Here is a 27943-nt window from a genome sequence, read left to right as displayed (position 1 = left end):
TGGGAAAATGAAAGAGTCGGGTGCTGTGTCTAGCAGTGCTGTCTATTTTTCTCCATGACTCACCTCTCAGATGCTCACTGTGAAAAAGCAGATTCTGGTTCAGCCACTCATCTTTCACATGACAGCAGCCAGTCCTTTAACAAGCCAGTTGCTTGTTAGCACAATACTACTTTCTGAATGAGTTTGGAACTGTCTTGAAAGTCGAGAAATTATAACGAAATACATAAATACATGTGAAGTGCTAAATTCTGACTCTTCTGACACTTTTGTAAGGGTAACAACTGGCCTAGAATGCTTCTACTAGTGTCCAGGGCTCTAGGCTGCCATTGGCTCCCATCTCTTTGTCCGTGAATGGTTTGGGTTTTCTATTATCTCCAAGAATCATGTCTCTAATTATCTGGTTTGACATGTTTTAATGGCAATTAGAAGTTGAGTAGCATAACAAACCAAATACATGTATATGGATAACAACTTCTATTTACTCAGTGAACGGCGGTTTGGTATAAGTAATACTGTTATCAAGCATAATGATCAATTCGTTTCAGCATTGGGTACCAGTATATGAAGAGAGGGCCAAACTGTTGATTTCAACATGTGAGGAATAGAAAAAAATATAACAGACTGACGAGAGAGGGTACATTGTGAACAACAGATTAAACATATACTACATGAAACGTACATCAGATAAACAAAACACATTAACAACTATGGGCAAAGGTGTGAGTCAGGATGGCTGACAGTCTAGGGCAAGGCTGCTGAGATGATATCATGGTGACAGTAGACAAGCGATAAATCTGATGTAGATTTCATTTATTTTTCTCTTGCTTGATAACGATATTAGTATGTATACTGAAATGTCACTCAGTCAATAAATAGTTGTGATCCGTATATTTGCTATATTGATCATCTGATTTGTATCGGACAGTGTAAAATCCTAGAAGTGCATCGATTTTGAAAAAAAGTGCATGAACTGGTCAAAAATTTTTATTGCCCAATCTAATGTTGGAAAAATGCACAGATAACATCCATTCATTTATTTCAGGTCCGAAAACTGCTGGATGAATTTCTTGATGGCTTTTTGGATAAATATCTGCCTCCGGATTATCATCTGTTGGAGAAAGAAGTGGCCCAGTGAGTAATGACTGTAGTTTAAGTGAAGATGGCAATGATTTAGTATCTCAGAACATCTCTCATTAATCATAAAAATTAATAATTCCTTAATATTCGAGACCATAATTACGAGACCAGGAAATTTGCTGGATATTTTGTAATCCGAATACGTTAAATTTTTGACCCTTTATTATCATAAACAAAAGAACACACCAAGCGGTCATCTAATATATATGTCTCCTGTATATTATTCAGTGATTTCAAATGTAGTTAGGGGCATCCGTGGCTCAGTCGGTTAGCACGCTAGCGCAGCGTAATGACCCAGGAGCCTCTCACCAATGCGGTCGCTGTGAGTTCAAGTCTAGCTCATGCTGGCTTCCTCTCCGGCTGTATGTGGGAAGGTCTGCCAGCAACCTGCGCATGGTCGTTGGTTTCCCCTGGGCTCTGCCTGGTTTCCTCCCACCATAATGCTGGCCGCCGTCGTATAAGTGAAATATTCTTGAGTATGGCGTAAAACACCAATCAAATAAATAAATCAAATGTAATTACATACTATCACTAATAACAACATGATTATACATGTACATGTTGTCTTCTCATCATACAACAGAAGTGTGTTTGAATTTAATATAGGCATGCATATATATTTTACTATATTTATAAATGGAATAAATTTATATTGCACAGGGTGGAGGGCCAATGACAGGGCTTCATAATAGTGTCATTTTACATTATTCTCAAGCTATATGAACCACACAAGAAGAATAATACCATGACCATGAATGTATTGCTGGTGGAACGATCAAAGTTTTGTACATGTATTTCTTACATTCAGAGCCAGATTGGCAGCTGACATGAAAGAGAAACATCTAATTCACCAAGTCTCAGCAGAAGATAGGGCGATGAATCTTATTACTGAGGAAATTGTGCTGGAGGTAAGACATGATCTGAAATGAACTAGTGCAGTCTGTCTTACATCTAAACATCAGTGGGTTACCATGGAAGATGTCAATTGAGTTGGATCAACAGTGACTTTAGGGCTGTACATCTGGTGTGGGATCGTTTGATGGATTGGAGTTTAATGTCATACCTGAGAGTTTTTGAGTGTCGGCATAGGCCTCCAATAACAGGGAATTAAAGCAATATCAAACAGAAGGTTAGGGGTGGTATCATAAAAAAGGACTTGGAATTGACCTGAAGTTTTACAGGCATGATAAGCACAAAGAGGTAAGGGGGCTGTTCCCTTGCTGATGCTCTCTTTGCATATTAATTTACTGGAAATTAAGGTGCATATGAAGTTTGGCATTCATGTGTCTCCAACATGCGAGCTCTTTGGTAGACTTGCTAATGTCCAAGTTTCAGTTATACAGTGGCAGTCATGAAACAGAGGAGGCCAGCAGCATAAACCCAGGACTTCTGGCAAGCTACTAGTGAACTTTCACACGTAGACACCTTGCATGTCAAATGGGGAGAAACAAGTGACTTTTAATGAACTTACAAATGTACTACCAGCATTTATTGGGCCGTCACCAAGGCTGCATAGACATTGAGTTCAGGGGAGCCTCCCTATGTCCTGTCTAAGGGATGGAATCTGCACCTGATGAACCTCATGTGCCATGTTCTTAGGAGGCTAGTGCCCTACCACAGCAGCACATTTGGCTCCATGTACGCTTATACATGTAGCACAGGTGAATGAAGCACAAAGAGAAAGAAACCTGAACCGGAGCCCCCAAGATCAGATTGTATGTTAGTTAAGAGTATTGACCTTGAGGGTTACACTGGCATGATCTCACCATCATTAGTATATTGTCAGTGTTTGATAAATTGTAGTTTTAACTATTTTGAGTTTATTTAACAGGTAAACATGTTTATAGTTGAATGTACATGTAACATAAGCAAATTTTCTACTCTTTTCTGGGACCTTCATACAGCAACTACATGTGCACGTCACAATCAGATATCTTATCAGGTCATTTCTGATGTCACATCACTTGTCACATCCACTTTGTGTTGTCTACAGGTGACGGGCTCCATGGTAGAGTCTGTGGTCTGTGACATCTACCATTTGACAGGTGTCCTGAGGAATCTGGCTGACCAAACCATCATGACCTCAGCTGAGGTCAGTCTGACCATTCTTTTTCTGTCTTAGCAAGAGTTAGTTAATTCACTTGACAATTGCTGGTCAAATGATGTAGTATCCTACAGTTTACATGACTGTAGTGAAAAGATAAATATGGCCTCCAACTTGAAACTAGAAAAGATTTGTCAGAAAATAATTTAATGTCACTAGGCCGTTTTGTAGATATGATGAATGCAGGATTTGTGTACAAATCCAGCAGTTTAAGAGTAGTGCCCGTTGAAAAGATTTCTTACGTCATCATTGACAGTTTGTTTAAGCAACTTTTTGATAGTGCCATGCATCATATATGTACGGCCTGTCTGGTTTGGGTGTCTGCTACATCCACAGAGCTACAGAATGCTGTGTACATCACTGGCTAGAATTTATGTGACTTTGAATAAAGTGTTCTTCTTGCACATGCTGAAGTAAAACAAAAAATGTTGAAAAACAGTCCATTATCCAGAAGCAAAATAAGCATTTTGTTTATATTAATCTTACTAACATACCCCAGTGTATGTATTAGAATTCCTGAACTGGCCAGCTAAGCGGATCTTCTCCAGGGATATTTGACACAATGGAAAGGGGGCAGGAAGGAAATTAGATTTTAGTTGAAAAGTTGAGTATAGCACAAGGCGAGTAACTAAATCACAGCCTGTGGGAGTCATCTATTGATTGCTGATTGAGCGACATCAACTGCTTTCATCTAACAGCAGAGCAAAGCTAGGTCAAAAGGTCAACCACGTGACTATGTTTGTACAGTCGTCAGCCAAAGTTAGAAATAAGTTACACACCCGACTAATGTAGCTCCATTCAAAGTTTTGATCTGTGTTCTAGTACACTTTTATTTGAAATTCACCATCACATTGTTACGCTGTCACTTCCTGCTGGTTTGTTTTAGCATGTTGTGACTGGAAACGAAAGAGGGCATAACCCAGGTGGACCAGAGTACAGGGATGTTACCAGAACATTCTTTGTGCATCAAAGGGAGAGAACTTTGTCAAGGTACAGTGTGTTACCAGGAACAGCCCTGAGTTGTTATGTGTTGATTTACTATTTTTGCCATTTAACAGAGATCATGGTGATAATTTTAAGTGTTTATGGACAGCGTTTTTTCTCCAATGAATTATCTGAATAAAGTTTGTATTAAGTGATGAAAGAGAATTTTTAGATTCTGTTTGGTATCGGAAACACCTAATTAAGTCTCAACAAAACTCATTAGTTGAATAAGGCATTCCCAGTGATGTCCCTGGTTAAGCTTATACATAGGTCTACATGTAGATTAACTTGCCTGAATCACTACTAGACACACAGTGGTCAGTCTGTCCTGGTTGTTATTTTTCAGAGCAAACATATGGAGTCATACACAGCCCCTGTCCATCAACATTCCTGATGTTGAAGATGCAGAGTGAGTATTACTCACAGTGTTACTACATGTAAATACGGTGGCCTAATGGTTGTAGCATCCGTCTCAAAACCGGGAGACCTGAGATCAAACCTGGGTCGGGTCATACCAATTAAAAACTTTTTCAAAAAATGGTACTTGTTGCTGCCTCGTTTTGCCTTCATTACTGAGAGGTTAGAGCAAGGAAACAGGGGTGGTTGGTCCGGTGCCAGTATAATGTGACTGGATGGGGTGTCATGTCTGGTGTCGAGATTTTCAGCATGATACTTCTGTGGCAGGAGCACTTTAGGGGGAATTGACTTGTCCTGCCACGCATTCAGTTATCATGACATAAGTATGACATAAAGGTTACCAGATACTTTGCATGCTGTGAGTGTATGTTATTTTCCTTGCATGTTGTGTTGGATATGGGAAATTTAATGGAGGACTGGTGAATATAAAAAGCTTCTAAAACATGTTAGGGAAGAGCTTAAATGTCAGAATAGACAACTATCTGACCAGCCGGTTTTGAGCCCGTGGACATGCCTGAGCGACTGGATTTATATGCCAGATAAGTTCACTGTCTATTCTTAAATCAAAGATAGAAGCACCAAACTTCTGAAAATTGATTAGCAAAAGGAAAATATTATAGTGATGAAAAAGTCTGTGCTTTTTGAGTTTCTAAAATGTTATTGTACTACAAACCTGTCAAGTTTTCTGTCTGAAAAGAGAGGAAAGTACGATACTCTTATCAAAAGCAGTATAGTATTACATACATGTAATTAAAATCTACAGGTATAAATTTCTGTTTGTAGGTTTATCCTACTAAAGGCGTGGACAAAGAAAATTTTCCCCCTAATGTTGTAGAACAGGAAAATGGTTATCTTTGAATTGCCGTCAGCGATATTGTGTTTGTTGGATTTGTATAACTTTCAGTTTTTCAGATAGCCTGAGTATTTCTGTAGAGCTTATGCGATGCTTTTTTTTTGTACAACCAGGGCTCACTGGTCACTGACAGAATGACAAACATGGGCCTTTTTCCCATGCTTTAACATGGGATGGCCAGTTTCTTTTCACTCACGCTAGGATGATCAGGCACTGATATTGTGGGTTGTGAGAACTAAATGCCTTACTCTGAAAGGTTTGAAGCTGATATTGTGGGTGGTGAGAACTAAATGCCTTACCCTGAAAGGTTTGAAGCTGATATTGTGGGTGGTTAAAACTAAATGCCTTATCGTGGAACGTTTGAAGCCGATATTGTGGGTGGTTAGAAATAAATGCCTTACCGTGAAAGGTTTGAAGCTGATATTGTGGGTGGTGAGAACTAAATGCCTTACCGTGAAAGGTTTGAAGCTGATATTGTGGGTGGTTAAAACTAAATGCCTTACAGTGAAACTTTGAAGCTGATATTGTGGGTGGTTAGAACTAAGTGCCTTACCATGAAAGGCTTGAAGCTGATATTGTGGGAGGTGAGAACTAAATGCCTTTCTGTGATACATTATTTTTTACAGTTATTCTTTCAGTATAAGATTTCCTTTTAGTTTGTACAGTGCTGCTAATGTGAGCTGTCTTAAAACCGGATATTAGCTACTTACTGAAAGATTTTGATTCAGGTAAAGATTAATACAAAATTATATACTCACATTTTGTGTGCACACGAATTAGAAGTTTCATAAAAATTGGGATGGGCATGCAGTGTATTTCTAATGAAGGACTAAAAATTTTATTGGTAGTAGTATTTATTGACATTTAAGAATTCTACACTTGTTGTTTTAAAATTTTGTAGTGTATAACACTGTGCGTAATGCGAGTTGACTAAATGGATGAGCATATATTTATTTATTTATTGATCTGATTGGTGTTTTACTCTGTACTGAAGTATATTTTACTTTTACAACGACAGCCAGTATTATGCTGGAAGAAAACTGGGCAGGGCCCTGGGGTAAACCCACAACCATCCACGGATTGCTGCAAGACCATGTTACGTACAGCTGGGGAAATAGCCAGCATGAGCTGGACTTGAACTCACAGTGACCTCTTTATGATAAAAGACTCCAGAGTGGTGGGGCCTACATATTTACAAATCTGTGGTGAACCAAAGAGCTGGTGTTGATCGAGATACTCTTACATCACAAGAAGTTTTTCCCCACTCCATGCAAAAGCTTTTTAATGTTGGAATAGTTCATATTATCCCCAAATAAGATATTACTTAAATAACACTTTTAGTTGCTTTTAGTAAAAAAAAAATTGTGTTCTGACATGGGAATAGTCTGGCCGTTTGGTTCATAAAACCAAGCTTTCAGTTCATGTCAGATGTCAAGAGCCGTTCACCTGGTACCATCAGTCGCCCAGGACATTTTAATTTTATGGAAAGTGCAATGCTGCTATATGTATATGGGTTATCTATGAAGTGTGATGACTTGTAAGAGGGCTCCACATGTAGCTTCATGTACACGTAGCTCGTATGTGATTGCATGATTGAGGATGTCCTCGTTTGCTGCCTCAGTCCTAATCATTTGTCTGGTCCTGTGGGATGACTGACTGTGATGAGGCGGGTAGCTGTCAGTTCTTGTGAGTCATACAATCCATTTGTCTGATCCTGTGGGATGACTGATTGTAATGAGGTGGCTAGCTGTCAGTTCTTGTGAGTCATACAACCCATTTGTCTGATCCTGTGGGATGACTGATTGTGATGAGGCGGCTAGCTGTCAGTTCTTGTGAGTCATACAACCCATTTGTCTGATCCTGTGGGATGACTGATTGTGATGAGGCGGCTAGCTGTCAGTTCTTGTGAGTCATACAACCCATTTATCTGGTCCTGTGGGATGACAGACTGTGATGAGGCAGATAGCTGTCAGTTCTTGTAAGTCATGCAACCCATTTGTCTGATCCTTTGGGATGACTGACTGTGCTGATGTGACTAGCTGTCAGATATTGATGTGCCTGATCCTTTGGGATGACTGACTCTGACAAGACGGCTAGCTGTCAGTTCTTGTGAGTCATGCGGTCCATGTGCCTGATCCTTAGGGATGACCGACTGTGATGAGGGAGATAGCTGTCAGTTCTTGTGAGTCATACAATCCATTTGTCTGATCCTTAGGGATGACTGACTGTGATGAGTCAGCTAGCTGTCAGTTCTTGTGAGCCATGTGATCCATGTGCCTGATACTTTGGGATGACTGACTATGACGAGGGAGGTAGCTGATCCAGTGGGATGACTGACTGTGATGAGGCAGCTAGCTGTCAGTTCTTGTGAGTCATACAATCCATTTGTCTGATCCTGTTGGATGACTGACTGTGATGATGTGGCTAGCTGTCAATTCTTGTGAGTCATGCGATCCATGTGCCTGATCCTTTGGGATGACTGACTGTGACAAGACGGCTAGCTGTCAGTTCTTGTGAGTCATGTGGTCCATGTGCCTGATCCTGTTGGATGACTGACTGTGATGAGGCAGCTAGCTGTCAGTTCTTGTGAGCCATGCATTCCATATGCCTGATCCTTTGGGATGACTGACTGTGACGAGATGGCTAGCTGTCAGTTCTTGTGAGTCGTACGATCCATGTGCCTGACCTTTAGGGATGACTGACTGTGATGAGGGAGATAGCTGTCAGTTCTTGTGAGTCGTACGATCCATGTGCCTGACCTTTAGGGATGACCGACTGTGATGAGGGAGATAGCTGTCATTTCTTGTGAGTCATGTGATCGATGTGCCTGATCCTGTTGGATGACTGACTGTGATGATGTGACTAGCTGTCAGTTCTTGTGAGTCATGCGATCTATGTGCCTGATCCTTTGGGATGACTGACTGTGATGAGGCGGCTAGCCGTCAGTTCTTGTGAGCCATGTGATCCATGTGCCTGATCCTGTGGGATGACTGACTGTGATGAGGCGGCTAGCCGTCAGTTCTTGTGAGCCATGTGATCCATGTGCCTGATCCTGTGGGATGACTGACTGTGATGAGGCAGCTAGCTGTCAGATATTGATGTGCCTGATCCTGTGGGATGACTGACTGTGACAAGACGGCTAGCTGTCAGTTTTTGTGAGTCATGCGGTCCATGTGCCTGATCCTGTGGGATGACTGACTGTGATGAGGGAGATAGCTGTCAGTTCTTGTGAGTCATGTGATCTATTTGTCTGATCCTTTGGGATGACTGACTGTGATGATGTGGCTAGCTGTCAGATATTGATGTGCCTGATCCTGTGGGATGACTGACTGTGACAAGACGGCTAGCTGTCAGTTTTTGTGAGTCATGCGGTCCATGTGCCTGATCCTGTGGGATGACTGACTGTGATGAGGGAGATAGCTGTCAGTTCTTGTGAGTCATGTGATCTATTTGCCTGATCCTTTGGGATGACTGACTGTGATGATGTGACTAGCTGTCAGTTCTTGTGAGTCATGCGATCTATGTGCCTGATCCTTTGGGATGACTGACTGTGATGAGGCAGCTAGCTGTCAGATATTGATGTGCCTGATCCTGTGGGATGACTGACTGTGACAAGACGGCTAGCTGTCAGTTTTTGTGAGTCATGCGGTCCATGTGCCTGATCCTGTGGGATGACTGACTGTGATGAGGCAGGTAGCTGTCAGTTCTTGTGAGTCGTACGATCCATGTGCCTGACCTTTAGGGATGACTGACTGTGATGAGGGAGATAGCTGTCATTTCTTGTGAGTCATGTGATCCATGTGCCTGACCCTTAGGGATGACTGACTGTGATGAGGGAGATAGCTGTCAGTTCTTGTGAGTCATGTGGTCCATGTGCCTGATCCTGTAGGATGACAGACTGTGACAAGGCGGGTAGCTGTCAGTTCTTGTGAGCCATGTGATCCATATGCCTGATGCTTTGGGATGACTGACTGTGCTGATGTGGCTAGCTGTCTGATATTGATGTGCCTGACCCTGTGGGATGACTGACTGTGATGAGGGAGATAGCTGTCAGTTCTTGTGAGCCATGTGATCCATGTGCCTGATACTTTGGGATGACTGACTGTGACGAGATGGCTAGCTGTCAGTTCTTGTGAGTCGTACGATCCATGTGCCTGACCTTTAGGGATGACTGACTGTGATGAGGGAGATAGCTGTCATTTCTTGTGAGTCATGTGATCCATGTGCCTGACCCTTAGGGATGACTGACTGTGATGAGGGAGATAGCTGTCAGTTCTTGAGTCATACAATCCATTTGTCTGATCCTTAGGGATGACTGACCGTGATGCATCTTTCAATGCTGAAGGAAAATAAAATGCCTCATACTTTGTTTTACAGGCTTCCAGAAGGGGAAGATGCATATGCCAGTGATGGCACTCCATTGATAGACTTTGACTTTGCAACTGTTATTGATGTCAGTCTCCCCCTGGTGTCCAGAAGCAAGGATGACTTCAAGGGGACACAACTAGCGCAAAATCATTACATAACCAAGGAGCTGAATTACTGGAGGGTAATATTATTCTTCAATATTATGCACGCATTTCTGATCCACAGTAAAAAAAATTAAATTTCATGTGATAACCTCTGATGTTGATAACATGAATGCTGATGTGATAACCACTAATGTTGATAACCTGAATGCTGATGTGATAACCACTAATGTTGAAAACATGAATGCTGATGTGATAACCTCTGATGTTGATAACCTGAATGCTGACGTGATAATCTCTATGCTGATCACCTGAATGCTGATGTGATAACCTCTGATGTTAATAACATGAATGCTGATGTGATGACCACTAATGTTGATAACATGAATGCTGATGTGATAACCTCTGATGTTGATAACCTGAATGCTGACGTGATAATCTCTATGTTGATCACCTGAATGCTGATGTGATAACCTCTGATGTTAATAACATGAATGCTGATGTGATGACCACTAATGTTGATAACCTGAATGCTGATGTGATAACCTCTGATGTTGATAACCTGAATGCTGATGTGATTTACCTCTGATGTTGATAACCTGAATGCTGGTGTGATAACCTCTGATGTTGATAATCTGAATGCTGATGTGATTTACCTCTGATGTTGATAACATGAATGCTGATGTGATAACCTCTGATGTTGATAACCTGAATGCTGATGTGATTTACCTCTGATGTTGATAACCTGAATGCTGGTGTGATAACCTCTGATGTTGATAATCTGAATGTTGATGTGATAACCTCTAATGTTAATAACCTGAATGCTGATGTGATAACCTGATATTGGTAAACTGGAAATAGGCTATTCAGTGGTTTAAAACTTCACTTTTCTGTATCTGACCTAAGTGTTAGTTTTTTCCTTTTTGGGGTAGGAACTTAAAACGGGGCTTGTATTGGTTCTTAAAATCCCTGAAAGGATTAGTATGTGAATTATCTTGAAGGTTTTCATGGTATCAAAACTCCTTTGAAATAAAGGTTACTTTTTGGGCTGAAATATTGGATTGCGGCATCTTGGAAATGGATCAATAAAGAAGCTACATGTACCAATATAGTATGGCTGAATCTCCACATGAATGTTTGTTCTTTAATAATCTGAGCAGTCCTTTAAAGTACTGTGAAGTGTTAGGTCCTTGAAAGCACTGTGAAGTGTTAGGTGATTGAAATCACTGTGAAGCGTTAAGTCATTGAAAGCACTGTGAAGTGTTAGGTGATTGAAAGCACTGTGAAGTGTTAAGTCGTTGAAAGCACTGTGAAGCGTTAGGTTATTGAAAGCACTGTTAGCAAAGCGTTAGGCCGGTGAAAGCACTGTGAAGCATTAGGAGGTCATTGAAAGCACTGTGAAACGTTAGGTTCTTGAAAGCACTGTGAAGCGTTAAGTCGTTGAAGGCAATGTTAGTAAAGCGTTAGGTCGTTAAAAGCTCTGTGAAGCGTTATTTCGTTGAAAGCACTGTTAGTAAAGCGTTAGGTCGTTAAAATCACTGTGAAGCGTTATGTTGTTGAAAGCAGTGTTAGTAAAGCGTTAGGTCGTTAAAAGCACTGTGAAGCGTTATTTTGTTGAAAGCACTGTTAGTAAAGCGTTAGGTCGTTAAAAGCAGTGTGAAGCGTTATTTCGTTGAAAGCACTGTTAGTAAAGCGTTAGGTCATACAAAGCACTGTGAAGCGTTATGTTGTTGAAAGCAGTGTTAGTAAAGCGTTAGGTCATTAAAAGCACTGTGAAGCGTTAAGTCGTTGAAAATGCTCTTAGTAAAACGTTAGATTGTTGATAATGGTGTACTTCCTTCAGCAGACTCTCAGGATAGAATCAATGTCTTTGGTAATGAGTGACATAGGGATATCATATATGAACATATTGTAGAAGACGGAACCCTTCCTGTCCAACATCACATTAGCCAAAAGGTGTCGGGGAGTGACTTCTGTTCAGCCATCAGCTGACCACAGATACCTGGCCGTGGGAACTGGGCATGGTTAGTTATATTTATTTTTTTTTAATGTATTTTTCACCCATAAAACACAGAATAAAATTTGTGTCGCCTATTTTAAAAAAAAAAAACATTCATTTTTGTTGGCATTGTAAACAGATATAATTATGAAAATTTGAGATCTTCTGCTGACGTAAAACTGAAACCCAAGGTACATGTACATTGACGTTCAGATTATCACAGGCTAGATTTTAGGTGTTTTAATTTGACAACTAAGTAACAGTGTTTCCTGTTGTTACAAACATATGCCACACTGCGGTAGTTGCATGGCTTTTTGCTGAGGAATTCATCATTACATGGATTAACTTGTGTCAAAATGTTCGGGAACAAAATGAAAGTTTTGTTAGCTTATGTTCAGTGTAGTGAATGGGATAACATATTTTTAGAATTTGATGTCAGCTGTGAAGTTATACGTGTGGTGAACTCTGTTCTGTACCCTGAAAACCTTGCACCAGTGTACAATCTCTTTATTGTAGGCGACCTCCTTATCTATGGACTGTGGACAACCCCATGGCTGATCGTGAGAGTGGCGTTAAATCAGGGAAAGGCAGATGATCCTGTGCAGGACATTCACTGGTCGCTTGACCATACCAGACTCGTCACTGTCAACAAGCTGGTCAGTGGACAGAAAGAACAAGTGTTGTCCCAGCTGTCAGAATGTAGTACACTGCAGTAGAATTTCGTTTATAGTTTGGTTAACGTACCCTGGATCTGTTTACATCAAGGGTCCTTAATGGCTCAATTCTCTGAGTCCTTTGACCATTGGGGTCGCATTATATGAATGTCACACCCACATGTCACATATATGAGTCTGCCACAGCCACATGTCACATATATGAGTCCGCCGCAGCCACATGTCACATATATGAGTCTGCCACAGCCACATGTCACATATATGAGTCTGCCAGTCACATGTCACATATATTAGTCTGCCACACCCACATGTCACATATATGAGTCTGCCACAGCCACATGTCACATATATGAGTCTGCCAGTCACATGTCACATATATTAGTCTGCCACACCCACATGTCACATATATGAGTCTGCCACACCCACATGTCACATATATGAGTCTGCCAGTCACATGTCACATATATGATTCTGCCACACCCACATGTCACGTATATGAGTCTGCCAGTCACATGTCACATATATGATTCTGCCACACCCACATGTCACGTATATTAGTCTGCCAGTCACATGTCACATATATGAGTCTGCCACAGCCACATGTCACATATATGAGTCTGCCAGTCACATGTCACATATATTAGTCTGCCACACCCACATGTCACATATATGAGTCTGCCACACCCACATGTCACATATATGAGTCTGCCAGTCACATGTCACATATATGATTCTGCCACACCCACATGTCACATATATGAGTCTGCCACACCCACATGTCACATATATGAGTCTGCCAGTCACATGTCACATATATGATTCTGCCACACCCACATGTCACGTATATTAGTCTGCCACAGCCACATGTCACATATATGAGTCTGCCACACCCACATGTCACGTATATTAGTCTGCCATAGCCACATGTCACACATATATGAGTCTGCCACAGCCACATGTCACATATATGAGTCCGCCACAACCACGTCACATATATGAGTCTGCCAGTCACATGTCACATATATGAGTCTGCCACACCCACATGTCACGTATATTAGTCTGCCATAGCCACATGTCACATATATGAGTCCGCCACAATCACATGTCACATATATGAGTCTGCCAGTCACATGTCACATATATGAGTCTGCCACACCCACATGTCACGTATATTAGTCTGCCATAGCCACATGTCACATACTTGAGTCCGCCACAACCACATGTCACATATATGAGTCTGCCAATCACATGTACTGACTTCACTGAATGTGGCTTTATGTCTGCAGATTTATCTGGTGGCTTACCAGATAAAAATGTTTCCTCAGCCTATTTTATAAAAGATCAATAAAAAATGTACACCAATGCTTTGATTAGCTAACATTGATACTATAGTTCACAAAAAATATGTTTACAATGGCAAACAGGTCTAGAAATTTAAGGTGGAAAACAAGTACCTCATGCAAAGAATGTAACTGTAAGATGAAACTTAATATGGTCAGGTATAAATCAGTCTGAAAAGAAAAGAAATCTTTATAACAAAGTTTTTGGTCATCTACATGTAGCCTGCTCGTATTTGGTGGTGATTACTTCAAGTTACAGGTACTTCACAAGATTGCTCTTCTGCAGCAAGTCACAAGATGTAGATTTTATTATGTGTGCAAAATCTCATGTAGACATTAAATCTCATTTAAGATTGAAATGATACAGGTGTGTCATTCCTTTTACTGACTTGATTGGTATTCTAGGGTGGTGTACAGCTGTGGTCCATGAAGCCCTGGGGTGCTCCTGTGGACAAAAGCACCATGAGGACTCTGGGATTAACCATCACCAATGGTAGTTACCTCCCTTTCCAACTCCTCCCTCTACTCTCTCTTCACACTGAAGATGGGGATTTCAGGTTTCAGTCAGGTAGGTTTTAATATACGTATATTCCGTACATTTGTGTGTGTTACAAGTGTGGATTCACTAAATAAATTTGGGTTAAAATCCTAATGTGACACTCTACCTAGTTATATTAAACTGGACGACACGCAACCTAGTACATAGTTTTTTTTCAAGGATAAGCGTATTTATTTATTTGAATGCTATTTAATGTCACCCGTAGGCTGGCAGTCAGTATTATATGGGATGGAAACCAGAGTGCCTGGCACAAACCATTGATGTTTGGGAAGTTGCTGACAAACTTTACCATATGTAGTATATATGTGACAACTCACTTACCATAATGGTGGAGGAGAAGTTCAATGAATATAAGACTGCGTATAAGGCCACGCAAGAGTTGTTTACACCTTGTTGTCAACAAGGTCCCACAAGCAGTGAAATCGGGAGAATGTATCAAATTTATTTATTTATTTGATTGGTATTTTACTCAAGAATATTTCAATAATATTTCACTTATACGGCGGCGGCCAGCATTATGGTGGGGGGAAACCCACGGCCATCCGCAGGTTGCTGACAGACCTTCCCACGTACGGCTAGAGTGGAAGCCAGCTTGAGCTGGACTTGAACTCACAGCGACCAGAATGTATCAAAGATTGGAGTGGAGTTATATAGCCTATATATGGGAGGCTAAGATACTGGGGCTGTTTGCACAAAGGGATTTTGTAAGCCTAAGTTGATTGTAAATCACTAAGCTTACAATCAACACCCTGTTGCATGAAGGGATCATAAGCTACAATAATTGTAATAACTTACAATCCAAAATTACAATCAAGTCGACCCTGTTGTAAATATTTACAGTCGTCCCAAAATTACTGCTAAGTACAAAAGCCTTAGGTAGACTGTTGATGAGTACTTTTCGACTCGGTTTGGGCAATGTGCAATGTAATTGTCTCCAAATGCTTTTACGAGCAGTTTTTCACATGTTGTTGTTGTTAGCTGCTGAATGATTGTGTTGTGCTATTATGGGAAAACAAGAAAAGTTGCAGTGTCCATTACCACAGGCCATCTTTATGTACATGTACATGTTAAATATGGATAATGATCCGATTTTAACTTCAAAAATTCAAACACCAATTGCCTTACAATTCCTTTGAATAGGTTGCGCTATTTATTTTTACAATCAATTATAAACTCAAGTTTAGTGTCTACAATCTCTTTGTGCAAGTGGCCCCAGATGAACAAATGCATATTTTATAAGAATGCTGTACAATCTTACTTCTATTTTTGGCAGGACCACTTGCCGAGAGACAAGCCATTCCTGATGATTATTTCCCCACTAAGGCTACTTTTTTCCCTGACGTGACACTTCTGGGTGTTCAGGTAGGTGCGACAGTTTAGGTTACAGCAACTGATGCAGCTGCAAGATATGTCTTGTTCTGGAACTTTCAGAACTTCAGACAACTCTATATTATTATTTTAAAAAAATTAAGAAGGCAGATTTGTGAGAATGTTTATGAATTTCAAAAAGAGAAAACTAATAAAACCACACAGTCACCAGGCAGCCACTGTGTTAGTGTTTGTGTAATCTGAATTGGCTCTATAGTGTTGTTTTTTTAGGGTTTTTTTTTGGTTTTTTTTTTCATTGAAACTAAACATTTTAAAGTAAGTTTTGTGGTATTATATTCTGCTTGTCTTGGGTATGGAGCTGTGAGGTCTGTTTTATTTGGCATTCTCTGATTTTCTCTTCAAATTTGGCATCGGCTCTAGTTGTGAACATTTGTATTCTGTTTCTTTTATAATGTCAATGGCAGCAGTCTTGGCTGATGAACTTTGCAGCCCCTCAAGGCTACTTCTAATATTTTCAGCATTCGATATGTGTAGCTCTGTCCAATGGAGATATTCTCAAACTGAATACAGAAAGTGCGACAGCAGCAGCAACAACCAATCAGCACTCAGTAGAGGACATTAAGCGAACAACTGGCCAATTACCATCAATGTTGTTGGAGCAGTCAACTAGATTCCTACATAAGCCTGTAAGATATAGACATAATGAAAAGAAACTCAAATTATGTGGACTCTCAGAAAAAAAATTATGATTGCTTACATATTTTTTTAAAGGTATTTTGTAAATGATTCACTTAACACAGCAGGGATGCAAAAACTGGGGTGCCACCAAGGGCCCAGTTTTACAAAGACATTGTATATGTACAATAACCACATATATAGGACAATGATATGGTAATAGTGACATGCAACATATCGTATGACAAATGTAAGATGAAAAAATGCCATACGCCACTTTGTGAAACTGGGCCCTGAACTCTTTTGTGTCTTGAGGTAATGTCGTATGACCAATGGTTTCGATATTAAGCTTACTCTCCATGTCTACTGACACACGTCAGCTGTAAGAGGGTACTGTGTAACTGCTGTTTCACAGTGGGACGTAATGGGATTTCCCAGAATCCTCCCATCTCATTGGCTATCTTTTTCTGTCTTTGGTGCCATGTAGTTAAACAAAATAATTGGAACATAATTTACCCGTTTGAAGAGTTTTCTTTTCTTGTAATTTTGTCCAGTTCATTCAGTTGTAATGGAGTAGCTTTTCCCAGGAAATGGCATCTGGAGCCCAAGCTGAATTGGCACATTTACCAGGGTATGCAAATGTCATGTACTCCAGAAAAGGGGAGGAGTGCAGAACAACTGCTGCACTTTACCTTCCACTTTATCTTACAGGCCTCTCATTTAAGTAACACTAGTAAAAAAATTCATTATCTAACCAATGTAAACTTGTTTTTAATGGTAACCTGCATTTTTGATAAATAGATAAGTAGGTATTCTTCCCTCTATATCTGTAGCTGTCATCAGACAACCCAAATTTGATGGGCGGAGGGGTGTTGGCAGAGTTATTGCGTAAACACAGCAGTCCCTTGATGTTGATTGGCTATCTGCAGAACTGTGGGAAAATGATCAGTGTGGATGAGGAGGGCTATATCTGTCTGTGGAGTTATTCCAGGTATGTGTAGTTGTGGACGTGTGTGTGTCTTGGGAGAGGGGCAAAGATTTAAGTAGGGAGGGGAGTGTCAAAGGTGCAGTCTTCCAGTGCTTGTACTAGAAGTAGCTAGCTGAGACCCGGGTTTGAACCCTGGGGTGACCCACGTTGTTAAATCCCTCAACCAGTACAGCTGTAAGGGGAAGTAACTGACATGAGGCATGCTATATCTGTGTGTGGAACTATTTCAGGTGTATGTAATTTTCAGTAACTGAAATGGGCAGGGGCTATATCTGGGTGAACTATTCCAGCATGTGTAGTTTGTAAGGGGAAGTAACTGACATGAGACAGGACAGATGTAGCTGTACAACTGTTGTACCCTTACAGTATGCATCAGGAATACATCAAATACTCCAGGTATAATTTCCTACAAATTTCCAAAGCAAGGAGAGCTTCAGTGTCCATTTGTCATAAAAATTTTAAATTTTGATTAAATTCAAGTAAAACTGAGTTTGTGGTAAAAGCTTCTGTTAAATACTGTTACAAGATTAAAATGCAGGTTATTTTCAGAGAAGACATACAGGGATCTGATTGGGTAGAACCTGCTCAGCGATATTGTATCAACCGCTACAAGACCATGTACTCTCCTGAGAAAGACAGCCCACGAAATGTGAGTGTTTCTTAGCTCTCCTGTACTCTGTAGCTTCTGTCCCACCCTGATCATCGGCGTCAGTATCCCTTAACAGGGAAAGCCAGGTTAATCGAAATGTTAGTGTGTACATGTTTACTTGCGTAAAATTGTTGATCGAAAATGTCAGTTAAACTGTATTCAGATCTATGGTCTTACATACTGAATAAACTGAATTTGAATTTGAATTTGAAATTCCATTGTTGATAAAGTGTGTGCATATTAAATACCGTAAAATTACAAAATTCTTCACCCAGTGTATTTTGTGTTGGAATCAAAGTTAAACAAAATGGTAGGGGTGGTATCTCAAAAAGTACAACATGTATTGACCTGAAGTTTTACCTGAATATAAAGCACAGTGACACAAAGGGGATACTGCATCGCTGGTGTGTGCATATTATTTGCCATAAATTACCAAATTCACAATTTCAGTACTTAATGTATTGAGCTGAGGTTTTGCATCCATATGTCTCCTCCAGCGAGCTATTTTGTTGCCTTGCTACCAAATCTGAGTCTGTGTTATGCAAGTCTGAACTCAACATTCCAAACAATGATTGACTACTGTCTTTGTTGAGGTGATAACCCTCTTTACCTGTTGCACATATTTTCACTGTGGGCAATATTATCTCTTGTAGGATGACATCAGGAAATTAATTGTTTAATGCATTTATTGATTTGATTGGTGTTGTATACCGTACTCGAGAATATTTCAAATATACAATGACGGGCAGCACTATGGTTGGTGGAAACCAGGTTGAGCCTGGGGGAAAATCCACGACCATCCGCAGGCTGCTGACAGACCTTCTGAAATAACAGCACAATGTTTCCAGTGTCGGTAGTATGCCCCTTTAAAGTTTGTGGATATGATAATAATGATAACTTTATTTATCAAGGGTTATTCACTCAAATAAATATAATTTGCTCTCCCATGGAGAACTCTAACAGTAAACCATATTGACAGTAATCAATAGTACTGTGGTATTCTGTTCTGATATGTGATTATATTACAAGGAGGCAGTCAGTGATAATCAGTATCTATGTAATAAGCAAATTAATTCACAATAGTAAGTAACATGAATAGATATGTAAGTATTAAGTATAACTATTATTAGATGCCAACTATATCAATATAAACAATTTCTAAATACATGTATGTATAAATCAGTATAAAAAATTAAAGTATTCTAAAAATAAAAATATTTTCACATTTTGTGTGTACAGTTGTCAGTTTTTGTGTTATTTTTTTTTTAATTTATGGTGTTTCGAAATCTACCTACATAGGGTATAATGCTTGGAAGTTACACCCCACCCCCACCCCTACCCCTAGAAGTGTGCAAAAGTCAATCAAGATGGCCACCAACAAATCCCAACAGCAGTGCTATCCCCTCATTTTTACTTCAGGTTTTGATAATCATACATGTATGTTACAGGTTATTTTTAGCGAAAGAGATATGAAAATCAAGCAGGTTCCCAGTGAGCATGTTGAAGTGAAGCGAAAGCAAGGTAATTATTGATTATTATGTTTTTGTATGTGTGAAATGCTGATATGCTGATCTGCATTGTTTTCCTCTGGGTCAGCCCAGTTTCCTCCACTTGCCATGATACGAGTGAAAGATTTTCCATGCACACAACCATCCTTCAACGATGAGGTCACGTGTTCAAGCCCAGCTCTTGTTGCTTTGATTGGACTTAATGCCAACAGGTCTGTCGGGTACAAATGATTTCAAATGAACTTCAGCTGGTAAATCTTGTAAGGCAGGTTTGTTACCAATGTTAAAACTGACCAATAATGTAATGTTACATTTCTGTTGTCGTGCTTACAGGATAGGATTCTTGAAGGGTATGTTCTCTGTTATTTTTGTTTGTGACCAGCCTAATGTGCTATTCATATGTACATGTATATGGAAGGGTTTGAAACTGGTTTTAGGGGATGTGCTAGACTTAGGGAGTGGTATTGGTATATGTGTCACTGACTTACATGTATTTGTGAGAAGTGCTTTGTTCTGTGTGCCTATTGTGAACTTGTAGTTCTCATGTGCACTGATGTACACAGCGCCTGCGCCTACATGCGCACCTCTATGCACATGATGAGAAGTTAAGTGGAATACACCCAAAAAATGCAGCTATGTATGTTTAGCTTCTCTGTCTCTACTGTTGGTTTTGGTTATCTGATGTTATAGTAAGTAGTATTGTCAGAATTTCACAGACAGAAATATAGCAAGTAGCAGTTTTGTCATAATGCTTGTATTAGCTGGCTAGAGTATTAACCAGTGTAAAGTAGTGATGCAGAACATCAACACCTTTTCTCATAATGTTGGGGGGCCTCAGTGGCTCATTTTTTAGCGCACTAGCGCGGCGTAATGACCCAGGAGTCTCTTACCAATGCGGTCGCTGTGAGTTCAAGTCCAGTTCATGCTGTCTTCCTCTCCAGCTGTGAGTGGGAAGGTCTGTTAGCAACCTGCAGATGGTTGTGGGTTTTCCCAGGGCTCTGCCCTGTTTCCACCCACCATAATCCAGGCTGCCGTCGTATAAGTGAAATATTCTTGAGTACAGTGTAAAACACCAATCAAATTAATAAATAATTTCTCATAATGTCAAGTTTTTTTTGAACTCTTATTCAAATGACTAAATTCATTCTTTTGTCATTCTATGGAAACGTAGGAATTTATAATGTGAAATACAATTATATGGAAGACATCATATCAGCATTGAAAATGTGAACTAAAAATGGACAATTAACATTAAACTATTGTCTGGGTCATCATGAAATACTTCTTGTGTAGACAGTTATTTTTTTAATTATGAATTTTTTTTTTGTCAGTACATGTTCGTACTTGGCTGTTTGCCCAACATGTATGTTGATGTACACAATTTCTTTCTGATGTGGGGTTCATGACATGTAAGTAGACATTCACTTTTCTTGTAGTGGATTCAAGTATAAAATCCTGTGACATTGGACGACCGTGGCATATTCAGGAGATTCCAGCCCAGAGGTTGACGGTAGGAAGGCAAATGTTCCAAAACAAATTTATATCACTTGTTGCATGTATTTAGAGTTAATGTCACACTGGAACTGCATGAGTGTTTTCATTTTTAACTTTCCTGTACATAAACTAGTGCTCAAAAGAAAGTATACAGCTGTTTGATCAGACATCAAATAAAAACAGAAAGAAATATATTTGAAATTATTTTTAATTCCATAAGAATATTCCATTTCACCTGAAACGTTCATACATACAGTTCATTAAATGGTGAAGGTTTGGTTTGATGGTCAGTCAAAGAGATGTGGTGTCAACAGAACATTTACACATTTGCAAAATTCAAATGAAGCATTTTTCCCTCTGGAAATGTCATTCAAATCATGCTCAGTAGCGAGTGTGGCCTCCATTGGCATTGATGCAGGCCACAACACGTCGCCGCATTGATGACGTCAGGCGTCGAATGACGTTAGGTGTGATTCGTTGCCATTCTTGTTGGAGACACTCTTCCAGCTGTTGAACGGTCACAGGTGGCACTGGCAGTCTTCTGACTTGTCTGCCCAGGTGGTCCCACAAGTGCTCAATTGGATTGAGGCCGGGTGAACATGCCGGCCATGGTAAGAGATCGATGTTGGCGTTCTGTAGAAAGTTGTTCGTCAATCTTGCAGTATGAGGTCTTGCATTATCATGGTGGTACAAAATTCCTCTTTGCTGTTGGTGGATGAATGGCACTACAACCGGTCGTAAAACTTCATCCGTGTATCTGCGAGCATTGAGGTTCCCATGAATCACCACCAGCCTCGTCTTCAGATCGCTGCAGATGCCTCCCCACACCATCACACTACCACCTCCAAACGCTCGAACTTGCTGAACGCAATTTAGAACCAAACGTTCTCCTACACGCCTGTATACCCTAGCCCGACCGTCATTTTTGTACACGCAAAACCTGCTCTCGTCGGAGAACATTACCCGTGCCCATTCACGCCTCTGCCAGCGTAGAACGCGCCTGGCCCATATCAGCTGACGACGTTGATTTTGAGGCGTCAGATAAACTCCACAATACGGTCGACGTGCCCGAATACCGTGTTGACGTAGTCAACGGTAGACTGTTTGTCGACTAATCAGGTGCCCTAGTGCCGTCCCCGCCGTTGACATTGCCGTTATGTTCCGATTGCGGAGGTGAATGGTCCGGATGTGTCGATCTTCAGCGGGGGTGGTGACGCGTGGTCGACCGCTCCTAGGCCTGTCGGATATAACGCCTGTCTGCCGGAGTCGCTGCATAAGTCTGACGATAGTTGCTCTTGTGCAACCAAAGGTTCTGGCAATGGCGGCGTTGGTCGCTCCTTGCTGGGCCATGCCGACGGCTCTCTCTCGCTCAACTTGGCTCAAACGTGGCATACCTCTGGTGTTTTTCTGACGACTGTGTTCCTAACGTTTCCCGTCGACTCATTTATACCGCCAAAATGCACGTTCATGTCGTGTTACACGTGGAAGGGCCATTTTTCGATTTTATGCTAAGTTTAGGCAAATCTTGCTTGGTTGGGCCAGTTTGTTCCCTGGATGGATCGGCGTTTACACAGGTAATAGGGCTCATCATGGATAATTTCTCAATTTTTTACTTTGCGCGATTTTTATGTATTTATTTTGGTGTATACTTTCTTTTGAGCACTAGTTTAGTACAGTGTAGTTCATTTATCTTGATGTCATGATCCCAAGTGTCAGTTATCACCATGTAATGATCCCAAGTGTCAGTTATCATCATGTAATGATCCCAAGTGTCAGTTATCATCATGTAATGATCCCAAGTGTCAGTTATCACCATGTCATGATCCCAGGTGTCAGGTATCATCATATCATGATCCCAGGTGTCAGTTATCTGGATGTCATGACCCCAAATGTCAGTTATCAGGATGTCATGATCCCAAGTGTCAGTAATCATCATGTCATGATCACAAGTGTCAGTAATCATCATGTCATGATCACAAGTGTCAGTTATCATCATGTAATGATCCCAAGTGTCAGTTATCATCATGTCATGATCCCAAGTGTCAGTTATCACCATGTCATGATCCCAGGTGTCAGGTATCATCATATCATGATCCCAGGTGTCAGTTATCAGGATGTCATGACCCCAAATGTCAGTTATTAGGATGTCATGATCACAAGTGTCAGTAATCATCATGTCATGATCCCAAGTGTCAGTGATCATCATGCCATGATCCCAAGTGTCAGTAATCATCATGTCATGATCACAAGTGTCAGTAATCATCATGTCATGATCCCAAGTGTCAGTAATCATCATGTCATGATCACAAGTGTCAGTAATCATCATGTCATGATCACAAGTGTCAGTAATCATCATGTCATGATCCCAAGTGTCAGTAATCATCATGTCATGATCACAAGTGTCAGTAATCATCATGTCATGATCTCAAGTGTCAGTAATCATCATGTCATGATCACAAGTGTCAGTAATCATCATGTCATGATCACAAGTGTCAGTAATCATCATGTCATGATCACAAGTGTCAGTTATCATCATGTCATGATCACAAGTGTCAGTAATCATCATGTCATGATCACAAGTGTCAGTAATCATCATGTCATGATCACAAGTGTCAGTAATCATCATGTCATGATCTCAAGTGTCAGTAATCATCATGTCATGATCACAAGTGTCAGTAATCATCATGTCATGATCACAAGTGTCAGCTTCCAATGACAGTCCAAGCACTGTCAAGGGTGGTATCTCAAAAACTACTGCATGTATTGATCTTAAATTTTGCATACACATAAAACAAAATGTTGTGGTAAGGATGACCCATGCCAATGCCATTTGTGCAGATTCATTGAATTAATATATTCACGGTTTAGCTAGATGTACTTGTGTATACTGGAGTCAGTGTTAAACCACATGTAAATGTTCAGGGTAGTGTCTCAAAAAGTGCTGCATGTATTGAGCTCAGGTTTTGCTGACATGTAACGCACAATAACACAGCAGGAATGTCTTCTCATTGATGCCTTGCATGTGTGTCGATTACTGTATGTAGCAGAATTCTTGACCTTCACATCTCATTTTGTGTATTAGAATCCATGTTTAATAAGGTAAATATTTCAGTCCTTCATATACTGAATTGACAATTTGCATTCATGTGTCTCATGAGCATCGTGTGAGTACGATTATTTTGCTGTCTTCAGCTGGTTTACTCAAATTAGCAGATTAGAGCTCAGGAAGCATGTATCGAGATAAAGTTCTACATACATTTAAAGCAAATATTTTGATAGGGATATTTGATGTTGATGCCCTTTGTGCATACTAGCTAACAAAAATTACAAAATTCACAAGTTCCAGTCAGTGTTATGGTAAATGTAGGGTAGTATCTCAAAAAGTACATGTGCTACATGAAAGTGTATTGGGCCTTGCTACTAAATTTAACTCCAGATTGGCAAATCTGTGCTCAATTTTTCCCACAGGCCTGCACCTACATACCTAAGAAGCTCATCTCTCCTTCAGGGGCTTTGTTTCACACAGTGATGAGACATCAGCGTGGTGGATTACTCTCCACTTACTTCACACGGCTCTACAAACCAGTCAGGGTGAGTCATTGTGCAAACCAGTCAGGGTGAGTCATTGTTCAAACCAGTCAGGGTGAGTCATTGTGCAAACCAGTCAGGGTGAGTCATTGTTCAAACCAGTCAGGGTGAGTCATTGTGCAAACCAGTCAGGGTGAGTCATTGTGCAAACCAGCCTTTGTAAGTCATTATGCAAAGCAGTTCGAATGAGTCATACTAAACAGTCAGGATGAGTCATTGTGCAACCAGTCAGGACAAGTCACTGTGCAAATTAGTCTAGGTGAGTCATTGTACAAACCAGTTAGCAATAGTCATTGTGCAACCTTGTTTTTGTAAATCATGGTGCAAACCAGCCACATGGAGTCATTGTACAAATTAGTTAGGATGAGTTATTGTGCAGACTTGTGTGAGTCAGTCATTGCACGAAACAGTCAGAATGAGTCATTGTAGACACCAGTCAGGGTGAGTCATCGCACATGCCATTGTACATTGAAAAATTATTGAGTATGGGTTGATCAATAGAAACAAACCAACCAGTGAGGATGGCAAGCAGCTTGTTTAACCCTCACAATGGCTCATTATGTCTCAGTTAAGATTTTAAATTTTATCACATTTACATGTTTCTGGTTTGTGATATGAGATATTGTTGGAGACTGTAAAATGTCATACTTGGTTCAGGCACAAAAATTTTAATGCAGACAGTTAAAATGCAGTGGAGAGATTATTGCACTTTGCCGCATATCATCATATTAGTAATCAGTCAGACCGTTGAAGCAAATTACATTCACTGGTACAAAGCATGTGTACAGTATAAAAGGTAGGTAGCAGTTGACATGGATGTTCAGTAATGTCCACAGAATCATCCCACCATGAGACCATGTGAGCTCCACCAGGCTTCATGTAATATTGTTACGTTTCAGGTGAAGTCTAGCAGGTTGTTGGGCTGTTGTTCTTAATCCATCCAGTACAGAGCTTATTGCTCTTCTCCTCTACCCAGAGGTCACACCCAAAGGTATGTGCATGTCAATAGCTCCTCAACATTTAGCAAGAAATTCACACGAAAACATTTGCATGGCGACCTTTTATCAAGAAATCAGTCAGGTACTTGGTGTAGTGCAGTCGCTCTTGTCTGGTTTCCTACACCCATACATTGTGCACTTGCATAATAAATGAAATAGTTTTGGGTATCCAAATAAACATTTTTTAAGTTTCATACCTGTGCTTTCTGTGTACCTACCTGCCCATGAATGTAGACAAAACATGCGGAATAGGATCTGTCTGTTAAGTTGTCTTTCTAAATGTTTTGTTCTATTTCACCATTTAGGAGTTTACAACTATTGTTTTGGGTAATCACCTGGGAGTTTTTGACATTTTAGGTCACCATGTGAGTGTTATTGTGATTAACGTGCTGACATTGAAGGTTAAGGACCTGAGAGTGGACATTCCTATCTCTGAAGATCAGTATTTGGACGCCCTAAAGCTCAACAATGTGTCATGTGGTGTAAGTATGAGGGTATATATACTGAACGAAATATAAATGCATCGCTTTTGTGCAATATTTCACAAGATAATGCTGTGGTTTTGTCAGTATAGCACCACAGCATGACCTAGAGCAAAAATGTCATGCGTACACTGTTCGGCGCCATGGGGTAAAATTTCAGCACAACAATACCCATCCTCATGTTGCTGCTACAGGACGGAAACGTTGAAGTGCTTGACTGGCCAGCATGTTCACCTGATCTATCCCCAACGGAACCGCTCTACTGTCAGCAACATCCAGTTGCGCGTAACATCACGGAGCTGCATTTGGCTTTTGCAAAGGAGTGGGAAAACATTCTGCAAGTCACAATTAACCATGCCATCAGGTCTATGCGTCAACAGTGTGTAGCAGTACAGCAGGCAAACGGCAAACATGCTCGATTCTGAAGTGTGGAATTCAGTATGACGTTAATTTTTCTCAAAATATTGGGTGTCACGTTTATACTTTTGTTCAGTTTATGGCATTGTGGGGACGTCTCTTTGTGTTTGATCTGATCCCGTTAGGTTACGGTCAGGGAAATTACTGGCTTTTTGTATGGGCAGATATATATATCCATAATCATATTATCCATAATCAGTGTGTTTTATCACTGGATATATGTATTTTAATAGAATTTTATTGTAGGTCAGGTAGTTAATGTCATGTGTTGTGGATAATACTTATGATATTTATTTCTCTAGGCATTATTCTTTGAGGAGGAGTTTAAATATGCATCATTAAGATGCAAACTTTGCTAAGGAATACAAAGTTTTGTTGTTCCCGTGTGGTTTTCAAGAAATATTCCGTGAAAGAAAAACGAATGCTTATCTTTTGATAGATTTATTAACAACATTTAAAATATATGGTTATGTGTAATTCACATATGTGGATAGATAAATATGTGAACAGAGTCAGATTGTGATACACCAATGAGGTCGCTGTGAGTTCAAGTCCAGCTCATGCCGGCTTCCTCTCCGGCCGTATGTGGGAAGGTCTGACAGCAACCTGCGGATGGTCGTGGGTTTTCCCCGGGCTCTGCCCGGTTTCCTCCCACCATAATGTTGGCCGCCGTCGTATGAGTGAAATATTCTTGAGTACGGCGTAAAACACCAATCAAATAAATAAATAAAATATATCAAATTGTGATAAGTGCAACTTTGGGAAATCAGAACATAGTTAATTTAAAGTTGTTCTTCTGTATAACAATACAGTACGGTTTCCTTAAGTTCAAATTCTACTAACTTGTACTACATGTACCTGTTGAGTACAGGTCACACGAGTGATGGGCCCACCTGGCACTGACTACCTGCTGGTGTCTATAGGGGGGGAGATTCTGGGAGTGTCACTCCTGACTGGCCAAATCATACTTCAGCTGGAGGATCCTAATGCTAATATCACAGGTAGAGGTACAAATTCCTGTAAGGTGAAATCACGCTTTAGAACCAGATTTGCCATGAGCCGATGAGAATTGGGATTCCACTCTTGTATCCCAACAGTTTGCAGCATGCATGAGGTTTTCTTGAACCTTGTGAACATGTAGATAGTCAAAACAACACAACACAAAGGACAAGAGGGGCGTTCTCTTCATGATCATGCCACAGGCACATGAACACGAGTCTTTCTGATAAGCATGATAACATGCAGCTCTGGCTTAAAGCATGATTTCACCTTACTTGAA

General features: G+C 40.4%; 1 protein-coding gene across 1 annotated transcript; it reads left to right on the top strand.

Moving 5' to 3' along the window:
• Positions 1-569: 569 nt before the first annotated feature.
• On the top strand, positions 570-27556 carry LOC135479535 (uncharacterized). Its single transcript, XM_064759409.1, has 19 exons — positions 570-1131; positions 1946-2045; positions 3131-3229; positions 4128-4231; positions 4572-4634; positions 9873-10044; positions 11880-11988; positions 12480-12619; positions 14383-14545; positions 15810-15898; positions 16384-16551; positions 17374-17531; positions 18078-18177; positions 19626-19698; positions 21122-21195; positions 24648-24770; positions 25667-25758; positions 26123-26247; positions 27536-27556. The coding sequence occupies exons 2-17, from the start codon at positions 1965-1967 to the stop codon at positions 25700-25702; spliced, it is 1752 nt and encodes a 583-aa protein (XP_064615479.1). The 5' UTR covers positions 570-1131; positions 1946-1964; the 3' UTR covers positions 25703-25758; positions 26123-26247; positions 27536-27556.
• Positions 27557-27943: the final 387 nt, after the last annotated feature.

This window comes from Liolophura sinensis, chromosome 12 (assembly GCF_032854445.1).
Source record: "Liolophura sinensis isolate JHLJ2023 chromosome 12, CUHK_Ljap_v2, whole genome shotgun sequence".
Lineage (NCBI taxonomy): Eukaryota > Metazoa > Mollusca > Polyplacophora > Chitonida > Chitonidae > Liolophura > Liolophura sinensis.
Note: the sequence above shows the minus strand (reverse complement) of the source record. Positions and strands in the feature narration are given on the sequence as shown.

Excerpts from the sequence above, each read along its gene's own strand:
- LOC135479535 (XM_064759409.1), top strand. The coding sequence starts at position 1,965 with ATGAAAGAGAAACATCTAATTCACCAAGTCTCAGCAGAAGATAGGGCG. Across the intron at positions 2,046-3,130 it reads CTGAGGAAATTGTGCTGGAG|GTGACGGGCTCCATGGTAGA; the intron begins GTAAGACATGAT and ends TGTTGTCTACAG. Across the intron at positions 10,045-11,879 it reads AGGAGCTGAATTACTGGAGG|AAGACGGAACCCTTCCTGTC; the intron begins GTAATATTATTC and ends AACATATTGTAG.